The sequence below is a fragment of the Carassius gibelio genome, chromosome A20, assembly GCF_023724105.1.
Source record: "Carassius gibelio isolate Cgi1373 ecotype wild population from Czech Republic chromosome A20, carGib1.2-hapl.c, whole genome shotgun sequence".
Lineage (NCBI taxonomy): Eukaryota > Metazoa > Chordata > Actinopteri > Cypriniformes > Cyprinidae > Carassius > Carassius gibelio.
Genome location: NC_068390.1, coordinates 3,483,708 through 3,497,613, shown reverse-complemented (window position 1 = coordinate 3,497,613; position 13,906 = coordinate 3,483,708). Strand labels below are relative to the sequence as shown.

The window sequence follows — 13,906 nt, the reverse complement described above, 5'->3', positions numbered from 1 at the left end:
AGTAGGTTTTGGACTGGCAGTTGGTGAGCGGCTACCTGCGCCTCCCCGGACAGCAGGAGAATGAGCCGCAGGGGCCAGTCTGCGGGGACAACCCTCGAGCCTCTGCCGACTTCTCGAACAGGTCCAGGAAGGCCTCCGGATCATCTTGAGGCCCCATCTTGTTGAGCGGCAGAGGAGATGTATTGTCTTTGAACGAGGGGGTGGCCCGGACCTCCCGGTCTACCCAGCTCCGGAACAGCTCGCAGTCTTCATGCTGGGCCCGGAGGAGCGCCTCAAAGCGTTTGTCCTGCTCCTACTTGATCGCCAGCATGTGTTGGTGTTGTTCCTGATGAAGACCGGCGAGCGACTGGATGAAGTCCGCAAATGGCGTACCTGACGGAGATTGCATGGCGGCGATGCTCTTCTTCCTTCCCGGGTTTTGGCACCAGTGTAACAAGGTTCGACACAGTCTTAATAGGAAGGAAGAAGGCAGGGGTCGGCTTGTTGCTGGGACGCTCGTTTATTTAACCAATAAAAGAAATCACGATGCCATCTTGGCATAATCAGCAAAATATTGCTCAAACACAGTCAATAACTTCAATTTCACTATTGAGGCTTCCCAGTGCAGTACGAGGTCCCAGCGTGTCTCTCTCTCTCTCTCTGCGGTGACTCGGCTTATATCCGGTCTCTCCACGCCAATTACTGCAATCAAACACACGTGTTCGTTATTTGCACTTGACCTACTTACGCCTCGCTCTGCTCCCCCCGTCTCTCTCCCGTTGCAGATTCCGCTAAACCACGCCCCCCTCGCCACAGGGTCCAATACACAACAGCACAAAATATGCCGTACAATATATGTGCTAAAGTTGTGAATCCCATTGTGAGATTGCCAGTAAAATATTGAATTCACTAATCAACAAGTCATTTGTTGAATGACTAGTTATCAATACTAGCTCAACCTTACCTCACATGAAATCTCCCAATGATGTGATTTGTGCACTTTGCATTATTTAATAAAGTAATGTAATTGCAGTAGCTGTACATCCACAGAACTGTAACAGACCTTTGTAGGAGAATACTAAACTACATTTTCATGTGTGAAATATGATACAGAATTAATTAGCAGTCTAATTTATGAATTAGACTGCTAGAATCATGTATTCACAGCTGGAAAGTATCATTGTCATGTTAGTAGGTTCCAGACCTGTATGACTTTCTTTTTCCGTGGAACATAAATGGTGATATTCAGTTTTGCAAATTGTTAGGGAAAACGCAACCTCTAAAACCTTTCACTTTCATTGCACCCGTTTTCCATAAATTGCAAATGGATGATGAACTAATGCTGTCATACCTATTTTGTGTGGCATGGAAGAAAGTCATACAGGTTTGGAATAATGTGGGTGAGTAGATTGATTTTTTTTTTTTTTCTTAAAATTGGAAACAAAATATAGATGAAGACAAAACTGTACAAATATACAACCAGTGACCTGACAAAATCCTGTTAGTTGTTTCTGTTATACAAGTGGCTGCATATAATTAAATGCAGTTGCGTCACTTTTACACAACCTGTATGTTATTTTAGATATTGTATTCAACTAATTTGCATAAAGCAACCCTTTTGAACGTGAATCATTAGGTTTACATTAGTTGACTATAAGCTCTGTTGTACACATCACTTTATTATTGAAATGCAGCACTGAAAAATTTGGTAACTTAAGAATAATAGATGATCTACTTATATCCACTACATCTTGAGATGATTATCATTGTCTGATAACTTTTAAATTCAATTCAAGTTTATTTGTATAGCGCTTTTTACAATACAAATCATTGCCAAGAAACTACAGAAAATTAATTTTCTACAATATTTAGTAGTAGCTTATAAGTGGTGATCAGTTCATGTGCAAATGACAGGAAGTTTCAGAAAAATGTATACAAGACATAGTCAACCAAACGATGAACACTATTAACAGCAATTATAATGTGATTGCATAGTAAGTACAGTAGCAATATTTGTTAGTTTTGTATGTTGTTTCATCTCTTTTCAGATGTTCTGGATCCAGACTGGAGGTTGTGTAAATCCTAGTTACATCACATGGCAAACCAGAGAAACAAATAGTGACATCATTAGCGTAGCTGCTGTTCCAACAAAGTAAAATTAATTAGTTTAACCCAAGCTAAAGAATAAGAATGTGCATTTGATCATATACAACTGCAGTTACAAATTATGAGATGCATAACCACCATCAGAGCTTGACCGTAACGGAGTAGTACATTTACTTAAGTACAGTACTTAAATACAGTTTTGAGGGATCTGTAATTTACTCGAGTATCATTTTATGGGAGTACTCATGACTTTACTCAAGTACATTTGAGAGGCAAATATTGTAGTCTTTACCCCACTACATTTCTATCCATTACCGTAAGTACCCATTACTTCTTCTAAAAAAACAACAAAAAAATCTCAGAAACCCACAATTTGTTGTTTCCCTCTCAAACGTGATTAGATTGTGCGTGCGCCAATGATTGGGACTTTCCGCCAAAGACTTCATGACATTTGATTAAATTGAAGTACAGTACCCACACACACACACACACACACACACAGAGGGCCCTATTTTAATGATCTAAACGCAAAGTGTAAAGCACATGGCGCAGGTGCACTCAGGGTGTGTCCAAAATCATGCTGGGGCGCATTTTTGGAATGGGTTATCCCTATTCTCTTAATAAGTAATGGGCGTAACGTTCATCTCCCATTCCCTTTAAAAGCAAGATGCGCTCACACCATGGCGGATAGCTATTTACATGGCGGAATATGTTGGCGGAAAAGCTGAATGCTTCTTAAGCAAAGAAACCGATCTGCTTGTGCGTGAAGATAAAGCGTGTGAGAAGATCATCTATGGGACAAGCAGGAATCCACCAAAGCTTCCCGAGATGAAGAAGGCATGGGATGAAGTAGCAGTTCATGGTTTCAAATAGCTTCGCGCGATGAGTCAGTTAATGTATATGTGTCTGTATTAGCCATATTGTTAAATTAATTAGCCAATTTCATTTATCATTTTAAGTAGTAATAGTTTGAATTGCAAAAAGTTAGCCTAATTCTAATACACGCAATGACTATCCATCATTACATTTTTATATTTATGTAGCCTACACAATAACATTCTTTTACACTGTAATCCTTTTGTTTTTAATATTTGGCATGTTTGTGTGATGTGCATACCTGTGTGTAATAAGCAAAGTCAATACACACTGTAGACCTGCCCAGAGGTGCATTTTCTACCAACGCGCTCTTTAAATAACTTTACACTTGACTTGACTTTACACTTAATAGTTGGTCTATGGCGCAGTATATTTTCAGCTCCTTAAAATAGCATTGCGCCAGCAATATGTCTGAAAACATGTCTTTTTTAGACCAGCATGCCCATGGGTGCACAAATGGGCGCAAATGCATTTGCTAATTAAACGACGTGGCGCTGGATGGGAAAATGTGAACAGCGCCGGTGTCCTGACATTTTATCCTACCCGTCAGATTTTCCTACCCGGGTTTACTGCGCATGTGCACATCAGTATCGCATCCTTTTTCTCATGCTAAACAACAATATTTAAAGGTCCCGTTCTTCGTGATCCCATGTTTCAAACTTCAATTAGTGTGTAATGTTGTTGTTGTTAGAGTATAAATAATATCTGTAAAATCCTAAAGCTCAAAGTTCAATGCCAAGCTAAATATTTTATTTAACAGAATTCGCCTACATCGAACAATCAGTTTGGACTACATCCCTTTACTTCCTGCAGTAATGACATCACTAGAATCGACTAACCTCCGCCCACAGGAATACACAAAAAGGGGGCGTGGTCTGGTTACACTCCGACGGAGAAGACGAAGAGTTGCGTTTGTGTTTGGTTCCCGAAAATTATAATCCACATGTAAAACTACACATGCCAGCGACCACTCCTCCATTGTTGAAAGACAGACAAGCATGCTTGTGTGCTCATTCTCCGGGGGAATACCTAATATACAGTATACACTTTGATTGATGTCTTTAGGACCAATAGTTTTTTAGAAAAGTGGTGAAAAGTACCACCTCCACCAATGTATGGAAGATGATAGGGGCTAACGGTTTTCCCTACAGGCTTATAATGGTGTTCCGTACAGCGCTCATAACTTGATTTTATCGGTGAAAATGTACATTTAACTGATCAAAAGTGAACTGTTTATTTATTTTAACTGCAAGAAAAAATTATTTCAAAGAATATGAAAGATGAGTACCTTTTTATTTGATTAAAATACAAGTTAATTGCTGCTTTAATAAAGGGCGAATGCGAGATATGCATGATTGTGTTGTGATGTTAATTATGGCATGTGAGTTAAGCATGAACCATGTGAAAGGTTAGTGAACATCATTTCCATATCTTTATGAAGACGCAGAAGACGAGAAGGGCAAATAATTTGCACTGATAAAAAAAAAAAGGTTAATCAATATGAAAACTTCATAAAGTAAGAAATCTCTGCTGCCTGTCTCAGGTGAGGGTGGTCATCGCCCGCAATCGATGCTTAAACATTCCCATTTCAAAGCATTTATTCAACAAAGGGTCTTCAATTTAACAATTTGTGATAATATTCATTTAATAAAGGCTGTAGTGATGTGGGAAACATAAGTGGAATAGAAATGTATATCGATGATCTAATCGTCTTCCCTCCCAAGCTGAAGTTTTGAAGTAAATCTTTTCCACAGTCCATTTTTATGCGCAGTGAGCTGTATCCCTTCTAGCTACAACCGTGAATATAACACATAATTACTGTATTTGCAGTACTGTAAGGGTAGGTTTAGGGTTGTGGTAGGTGTAAATCATAACTTTACAGTAGCATTTTTCGTTGTCGAATTGTACTACCCACTGTTTTAGTGGAAGGTAGGAAAATCTGACAGCGTAGGACAGAACACCGGACTAAAACTAGCAAACACACTTGAGCTGCGCCTTGCATCGCATTGTGCCGGGTGTATGATAGGAACCATAGATTGTGTGTGTGAGAATGGTGTTATTCAGCTGAAAGTGTTTTCTCCTGCCTTGCCTGTATGTCAATGTGAGAGAGGGGCTTAATACTTTCACTCAAATGAGCTGAATTTTATTTTTCCTTCTTTGTACGCTGACCTAAACACAGCTGATTAGCTGATTTTCTTGAATCATTATTATTTTCTCTTCTATGCTGCTATATTGCCTTCTTTGCTGGTTTAGGTTTATTGATTTGATTGATGAAAAAACAGAGAAACTCACATGTACACACAATTGTTAGCTGTATTTTCTGATATTACACATTAATGTAAGCTGAGCATTTGCTTTGATGTTCTTGAGTATGCGTTGTGTTTAACACAGTCAGGTTCAAATGTGGGTGCAAAAAATCCATTAAAACTCTAGCAGACTCTCTCTCAGTATTGCCATTGTGCTATTGCCTTGTGGGCAAGTGAGAAATGTTAAATAAGGCAACATGGTAAAAAGATGAACTTTTTATTTTCAATTCCTTTTACATTCTCCAAGGTATTAACATTAACATTTTTCCTAACTCCATGTAGAAAGTTTCTGTACATAAATGTAAGCACTGTGGCAGTAGTAATGCAATATTTAGAAAATGTGCTCTTGTACTCTTGTATTTCAGTACTTATACTTAAGTAGACAACTGACTGTAGTACTTTTACTTGTACTTGAGTAAAATTTAGCAAGGGGTATCTGTACTTTTACTCAAGTAATGAAGCTGTGTACTCTGTCCACCTCTGACCACCATATCGATTAACAGAAGTGTCTGCCAGTCCACTTTGTTCATTTTTTAAATCTTTTGCCAACTTTGTCAGTGGACTGTAATATAGAAGTAATATTTAAGTATTTTAGTAAATACTTTGTATAATAATTTTGCATTCATTTGTAACGAGTTGTAATATATTGATTGGCATTGCATCACCCTTAGACCTCTGCTTTCTGAATGTCAGTATTTGCATTAGCCACTGAAAAACCCATATCGGTCAACCACTACTTCCAGTGGTACAACTATGACAAATTGACCACTTGCTTTGTTATGGACATATTTTACAGTTGGCATATTTTATAGTGTTTTTTTTTTTTAGAGAATTTTTCACATACATATTACACAATTACACAATATACAGTTCTGCTTGTGGATATCTAGCTACTAAACATGGAGGCCACTGAATTCAGTTTTTGTGTGCACCTTTATAAGATGATGTGACATTTGAATCCAGCGAATTTGTGCACAGTTGATAAGAATGATAAAGACAGGATATTAATATTTAAATATGTATGATATTTATCCTCAAGTTTAGCTAGTATAAGCCATAACCATGAAACATGATACCTTTACTGTTTTAGCAGGTGGTTGTTAAGTTTAGGTATTGGGTAGGATCAGGGATGTGGGATAAGGTTATGTAGAATAAGGCATTAATACATGCGTAATTAGTACTAATAAATAGCTAATATTCCAGTAATATGCATGTTAATAAGAAACTAGTTAAGACAACCTAAAATAAAGAGTTACCGATTTATTTGAACGAGAAGACACAAAAACTCAGGATGAAATATACTTTACATGTATTTTTGCTGAGGAATGTAATCTAAGGACCTTAATGGTTTAGCTCCTGCGTACTTAACTAGCCTTCTACCACACTACAACCCATCACGCACCCTAAGGTCACAAAACGCTGGACTTTTGGTAGTTCCTAAGATAGCAATGTCCACTAATGGAGGTAGAGCTTTTTCACATTTGGCTCCCAAACTCTGGAATAGCCTTCCTGATAATTTTCGGGGTTCAGACACACTCTCTCTGTTTAAATCTAGATTAAAAACCCATCTCTTTCGCCAAGCATTCAAATAATGTATCTCTTAAATTGTGACTGAAGTTGCATCGGATCAAATGCGCATTCTTATTCTTTAGCTTGGGTTAAACTAATTAATTTTACTTTGTTGGATCAGCAGCTATGCTAATGATGTCTCTATTTGTTTCTACATTTTGCCATGGGATTTACATCAGCTCCAGTCATGATCAAGAACACCTGAGAAGAGATAATGCTAACCCTGAATCAACAAACAGAACTAACAAATATTGCTTCAAGTGTGACTGCATCATACAATAACTGCTGTTAATAATGTTCATCGTCTGGCTGACTGCATCTTGTATTAATTTTTTTTAAAAATCCTGTCAAACGTGCACAAACTGACAGTCACCACTTATAAGCTACTACTAAATATTGTAGAAACGTAATTTTCTGTAAAGTTGCTTTGTAATGATTTATATTGTAAAAAGCGCTATATAAATAAACTTGAATTGAATTTAATGTATGCTGCTTTTATCATTTTCTCGTCATGTCTGTTTCCTTTGGGTTAACTGAAACAACAGCTCTGGCACAGATGCATGCAAACAGGAACTGACTTCCTGCTGATATTTAAATGTGGTGTTTAGGGTGTTGAACTCAACTATAGGGACAGGCCCGATTGAAAATAACCCCCACACACAAACATTCAACAAACTGTCCGTGGTCTGGTCTGGGGAAAATGGTTTAAAATAATAATAATTAAACACTACCTCTCTCTGTTCACAGATATTGCAGTGGTTGAAATGACGGATGCATTCCGACAGCCATCTCTCTTCTATCACTTGGGTGTGAGAGAGAGTTTCAGCATGGCCAACAACATCATTCTTTACTGTGATCACAACTCCGACTCGCTGCACTCCCTTCAGGTCAGGAAGTCTTTTGTCTCAGAGTCTCCAGAGTCAGATTAGTCAAAATTAAAATAAACGTTTTTTTTTTTTTTTTTTTTTTTTTTTGCATCTTCATGATCTTCCATTCTGAAGCTTAGAGACCAAAATATGGCCAAAATATTATCACAATACAATTTTGTGGTACTATATCATTATTTAGCACTATACCTTTGAAGGGGAAGGATGTGCTTTCACATTTCATTTAGCTTTCCACAAAGACCTTGAGAATGAATGTAAACAGAACTTGTTTTGTTCACAATTAGGGTGTATTCGCACCTGTCTTGTTTGGTTTGATTGAAACAAACTCTGGTTCGTTTCCCTTTATGGTGCAGATCTTTTTGGCAGGTGAGAATACAGCAATCGCACTCTGGTGCGCACCAAACAACTGAACTAAGACCCAGCTGAAGAGGTGTTTATGGCTGATCGCACAGTTAGCTGACACTGGCGAAAGCCTGCAATCGCTTTCCTATGCTCGCTGTTTTTTGAAAGGTTCACTTTCACTTTCTTTATACCTAATCCGTCTACTGCGCAGTGCTACTGCCATGATGCCATGATGCCTTTTACCTGCTTGAGAATTTCTGTCCAATGACCAGATGACCTTAACACACGTATGGTTTTGCTTACAATTTCTGGTTCACTTGCAAAAAAGGCAGTGTGACAGTGAACCGCACCAAACAAACAAAAAAAATCTACATTGTATTTGCTCCGGACAGGGGCATTGCACAAGATCCCATGATGGGCATGTCTTGTAAGCCATAAATAATCATCAACATTAAAACAAATATTGGCTTGAAATATCTCACTTTGCATGTAATGAGTCTATATAATATATTAGTTATACCATTATACCAATATATTAACATATTAACTATATTATATATTAGAATTACTGAAATAAATGAACTTTTGCACAATATTCTAATTGTTCGAGTTTCACCTGTAGCTACCGGTGAGCTAACAAGTTTCCTATGACACTGATTAGCCTACTATTGCTAATTTTAGATATTATAGCCTATTAATTTAAAATTAAAGTTTATTTATTTAGCCTTTACCTGATATTACATGTATAATCGAATTTCCATCTGAAAGTGTATGTTCTGCTCTTTCAATAGATTGTTTCAGTTAATTTTTAGCACTAACGATCGCGGATTCGCAGGGATATTCAAGCAGTTTAGCACTATAAATTTCATGTTCTAGTTTGTGTCCGCACCTTTCTTTGAAAAGAAGTCAGTAACTAATTGTTTCCCCTCATTTTATTTTCCTTCCGTCTGCTGTCTTTCCTTTCTTTTTGGTGGCTTGATTTGGGTTTCTTTGAGAAATACATTTCTACAGCGCTCCACCAGATGCTCAATTAACATAAACTGCGTGCAGATGGACTAAACCATTTGGCACATTAGCAAGGGGGGTGGGATCATGAGACAGTCAATCAATCAACCAAGTTATTCAGCCAATACACAAAATGTATGATTCATCTGAAATTCATTATGACATTTAATTAGGAAATGTAAATATCCAGGTAAAATAAAATATATTCCAGACTTTTTAATGGCCCTCTCTTTTTTTGGGGGGCCCTGGTAATTAGTACTGGTTTTACCCCCAGTCTGACGCACCTGGGTCCGGACCAAAGCAAGTGAACTAGCTGACTTTCCTGGTGTGAATACACCCTTTAACTCCACAGAATGAGAAACTTTTTAATTTAGGGACCCCTGAAATCCCCCCACACCCCAATTCCGTTTTCTATTTTTTCTTAATTCTCTTAAGAATTGTTAACAGTTTTGTGATTAAAAACTAATTTATCATCAAGTATGGTGTCTAATGAAATGAGTTAATAAAGTTTTAACAATTTGATCAATCTTTTAAAATGTAATTAAATGAAAATATAATAATTTACTACAAAACGTATTATTATTATTATCATTATCACAGTGAGAAGTACATTGTAGTACACAGTGATGATATATTTCATGTATCATAATTTCAAGTTAATCCAAACTTTTGGCTGTAGGGAAGACCTACAGAGTCTCTGTGTGAATGATCATAGTTTATGAAAAGCTGGTAAAGTGTCTCTCAGAGCAGATCTGGAGTTAAAGTTCATGTGATCATCTCCTCATCTATTGGGGCACAGATGTTAAAAACTTTGTGAATGTCACATGTGTCTGGGTTTGTGTTATAGACAAAACTAACTTTTGTCATTCACACAAAGACATGAAGAACATGCAGACTTACTAGCCATATGCACTGAATGGTTGTTGTCATTTTTATTCCTGATGTGTGATAGGCTGTTTGAATGCAGAGCTTATCATCTTTGTCCACATAAATTCAATCACAATCTCAATATGATAGTTTATCGCCCAGTCCTAATGATCACCAAAATTGTTAAAATCCAGTATTGATTCTTCAGATTCTCTTCTTGAGCTGCATTCTGTTCAAATGTATGCTCAACACCTGCTGATGTGTTCCCTTACGATCAGCATTTTTTAACAAGTTTTTTTTATTTAAAAAATATAAGTAAGATATAGTTTTGCAAAGTCATGTGTAGACATTATTTATATTTGTCGACAAAACTAAATGTAAACCTTTAAATGCCTTTTATATCAAAAGGTTACTAATATAATGAAAAATATAAGTTGTGTTAAGTGTGTCCAAACCTTTGACTGATCACTGCATCATGTTACCATGGTTTGGCCAAGGAGGACATTTTCCTGGATCAGAAACAACATTCCAAAAGTACAGATACACTAATCTCATCCCAGATGCTTCCTATGCTTTTGTAAATTGTTGAGGAGAAATGATACAAGTCAAATTTTGTAGCTCTACACATATCAGTCTTACAGGAAAAGCTGTTTTATTCTACATAAAGCATAAAACAGCAAGAGCCAACCAACAACACAAAACTGTTGATATTGATCCAAGAATGTCCATTGTGTATGTGTGTATGATGTGTATGAGAAAGGAAAAACTTAAAAAGCAAAACAGAAGAAAAACAAATGGCTTTGGTGTGAGGTGACAGCGATTATAAACAAACTTTATGCATCCATGCCGATAAGTGTAGCCAAGTCCAAAAACATTTGGACTGAATAAGAGCCAGGAACAACTCACATTATTTTCAGTACATAGCTTAAACATCCAACTGTAGGTTTTTATTAACACAGTTAATTGTATACAGGCATCATTAACATGGAGATACTCATACACCTCTATTATTACTTTACATTACTAAATTGAATTATGCCAGGTGAGTGGGGAGTAAACTGCATATTATAAGATACACAGGTGCTGGTAATTAGAATATCATCAAAAAGTAGATTTATTTCACTAATTCCATTCAAAAAGTGAAACTTGTATATTATATTCATTCATTACACACAAACTGATATATTTTAAATGTTTATTTCCAAATCATGACTGGTAGAAAAGTCGTTTAAAATAAAAGTTTTGTTGCACACAGACCTAGCATTTACTAGAGCCATATTCAGATGAGATTCAGGTAATGAGGGCTGATTCATTTGAACAAAATCTAGTTGGCGAAGATTTGAACAGTTTATTCCTCTGTGGCGAATCCGTGATCGCGGAGAGGCTGAGCAGACTGACGAGCGAGGATTGAAAGCGAGAATGCAGAGCAGGACAAAATGGACGAAATCCCATAAAGTTTTTGATGTTGAGCAAAACTTTGGCGATCATAGGTCAACACTGAGTCTACATGACACCAGTGCGCCACCATGGAAAATAAGAACAGCACCGATGCCAGACGAGCAGGTGCATCAGACTGTGAGAGACGGCATGCCGACAGGTACACTGGCGCCATCTTGGAAGTCAAGGAGCAGAGTAGGGGAAAGCTGATGAAGAGAGAACCAAATTTCTGAGAATTTAGCAGACGCTTTTATCCAAAGCGACTTAGAGTGCATTCAGGCTATCAATTTTTTACCTATTATGTGTTCCCGGAGAATCGAACCCCCAACCTTGCGCTTGATAGCCAATTGAGCTACAGGAACACTTTAAATTCACATTTTAAATGAGAATAAAACTAAGTACATTGTTTTTTCACGTAGTCGTTCCATGATCACTGCCCCGTCTATTCTTACTGTTGATGACGTGCATATAGAGAGTGTAACAACCTACAAATATCTGGGAATATGGATAGATGAGAAGTTGGCATTTGATGTTCATATTGATTACTTAGTAAAAAGATTAAAACCAAGATTGGGCTTTCTCTTACTCTGCTTCTTGGCTGTGGAATGAATTTCAAATTATTTCTCAACTAGAAAGAATTCCTTCTTTGAATGTGATTAAAAAATATATTGTGATGTAAAATGATTGAAGTGTGTGGCTGTTTTAATTAATTTGGTGACATTTGATTTATTTTTTTGTATTTACCTTGTCTGTTTAGAATTTTTTTATTGTTTTGTAATTATGTGAAACTTTAATACGGCCATCTTGGCCAGGACTCCCTGGAAGAAAATATTTATTTTGATCTCAATGGGACCTTCCTGGAAAAATAAAGGTAAAATAAAATAAACATTGTTGTAATAGGGTGATGTTATTACAGTGCATGTTTAATTCAGTCCGTCCAGTTCATCTTAAATAAAAAGCAGCTACAAACAGAAATGCAGAATGAGCATTCATTTGAAAACGCCAGGATGTCAACCAAGCAGGGGCTAACTTATTTATTTATTTATTTTTTCTGCGAAATAAACTGGAATAGAATAATATATTTTTAAATCAAAAGTGGCACATTGCTTTTAACAGTTCAGTAACCTAATCTGGCAAGAAGAAGGTATTCCAAGTTATCTTTATCACTTCTGATGTAGTTGTCTGGAAATGGATGGCCAAATTTAGCAAATTGCACCATGCATACTCAACAGAAACAGAAAATACTACAGAACTAGTAAAACCAGTATATTGTTCTGAAAATGTTCTCGCTCTCGCTGTCTCTTTCTCTCTCTATCTCTCTTTCTCACTCACACACACACACACACATACACACACACGGTTATTTAGAATCTTCAGATCTGTTTGTGATTAGATTTCAGTCATAAAAAAAGAACTGGTCATTTATACCACCTGAATTTATTTGTGCCTGGTCTTTCTCTCATGCAGGAGGTGGTATGTCAGAAGAATATGGTAAGTGTCTTAATCTTCACTTACTCCCTTCCTTCATCTTAATATTTCGAACAGAAAGAAGACATTGCAAACCTGAAAACTTTCATTTTTAAGTTTGGTTACATCATGTGGTAGGAGATAAGCTATTTGACAGACATTATTGATTTTGGTGTATGGGATTTTTGCAACAAGTTTTATTGTAGAATTTTATAATTGGGTACCAAAAAAAAAAGTTTCAGCCAGCGATTTCCCAAAGTGGTTTGAGTGAACCTTAGAATATTTCTGATATTTTAAATGTACTGATATTGAAATATACTGTACAGGAGGTGCAGTAACCTAGAAAACTGTCAAATGAAATTAAATAAAATGTATAAATATTTTTTTCTCCTGCTGTCCACAACCAGGAAAATATATTTTAGCCATTTTGGGGGCATGACATACCTGCTTACTGCTGATTTATTCATCAGTGTCCATTTTCACTGTGGGCATTAGTAGTATTTCTCTGTTTCTATGTTTTCCTCCTATTTGCTCTTTTTCCAGACATGTGCCGCTAACTACACATTCACTCCATACATGGTGACACCTCAGAATAAGGTGTACTGCTGTGAGAGCAGTCTGATGAAGGGTTTGAGTGAACTGATGCAGCCCAGCTTTGAGGCCCTGCTGGGGCCCATCTGTATACCACTGCTGGAGAGACTCACTCAAATGCTCACCAGCTGCAAGACCAACACCTGGTGGGAACTCACTAGCTCCTTTATCTCCTCGCTTCTCATTTTCATCTTACAGTTTGAAAGTCATTTAGGGCAGTAATACAGTTGCAATCTTTATGTCTGAATACTGTATATCATGAGCAATGTTCCCTCTATTGTTTTTTTTTTTTTCATGCTTGGCAAATCTTTTCTCTGTGGGGTGGACATTTCGGCCACCAGAGCAATTTTTATACAAGACTTTTACAGCGTGCACACGTACAAAAAAAGGGTGTAACTTTTACCTTTAATATGCCATTGATATTTGGTTTGACCCTTGATGTTACTAAATTATGCAATTTTTAGCTTACCTGAG

The 13,906-nt window shown here is 37.0% G+C and overlaps 1 protein-coding gene across 2 annotated transcripts in view; it reads left to right on the top strand.

The window, feature by feature from the left end:
* The window catches only part of LOC127938309 (mitogen-activated protein kinase kinase kinase 5), a 61,244-nt gene that overhangs the window by 14,153 nt on the left and 33,185 nt on the right, over nucleotides 1-13,906 (top strand). For both annotated transcript variants that reach the window (XM_052534836.1, XM_052534837.1), the window contains exons 2-4: nucleotides 7,584-7,723; nucleotides 12,842-12,865; nucleotides 13,385-13,578. In XM_052534836.1, the coding sequence (XP_052390796.1) occupies nucleotides 7,584-7,723; nucleotides 12,842-12,865; nucleotides 13,385-13,578 (358 nt within the window). The remainder of the gene's footprint in view (nucleotides 1-7,583; nucleotides 7,724-12,841; nucleotides 12,866-13,384; nucleotides 13,579-13,906) is intronic.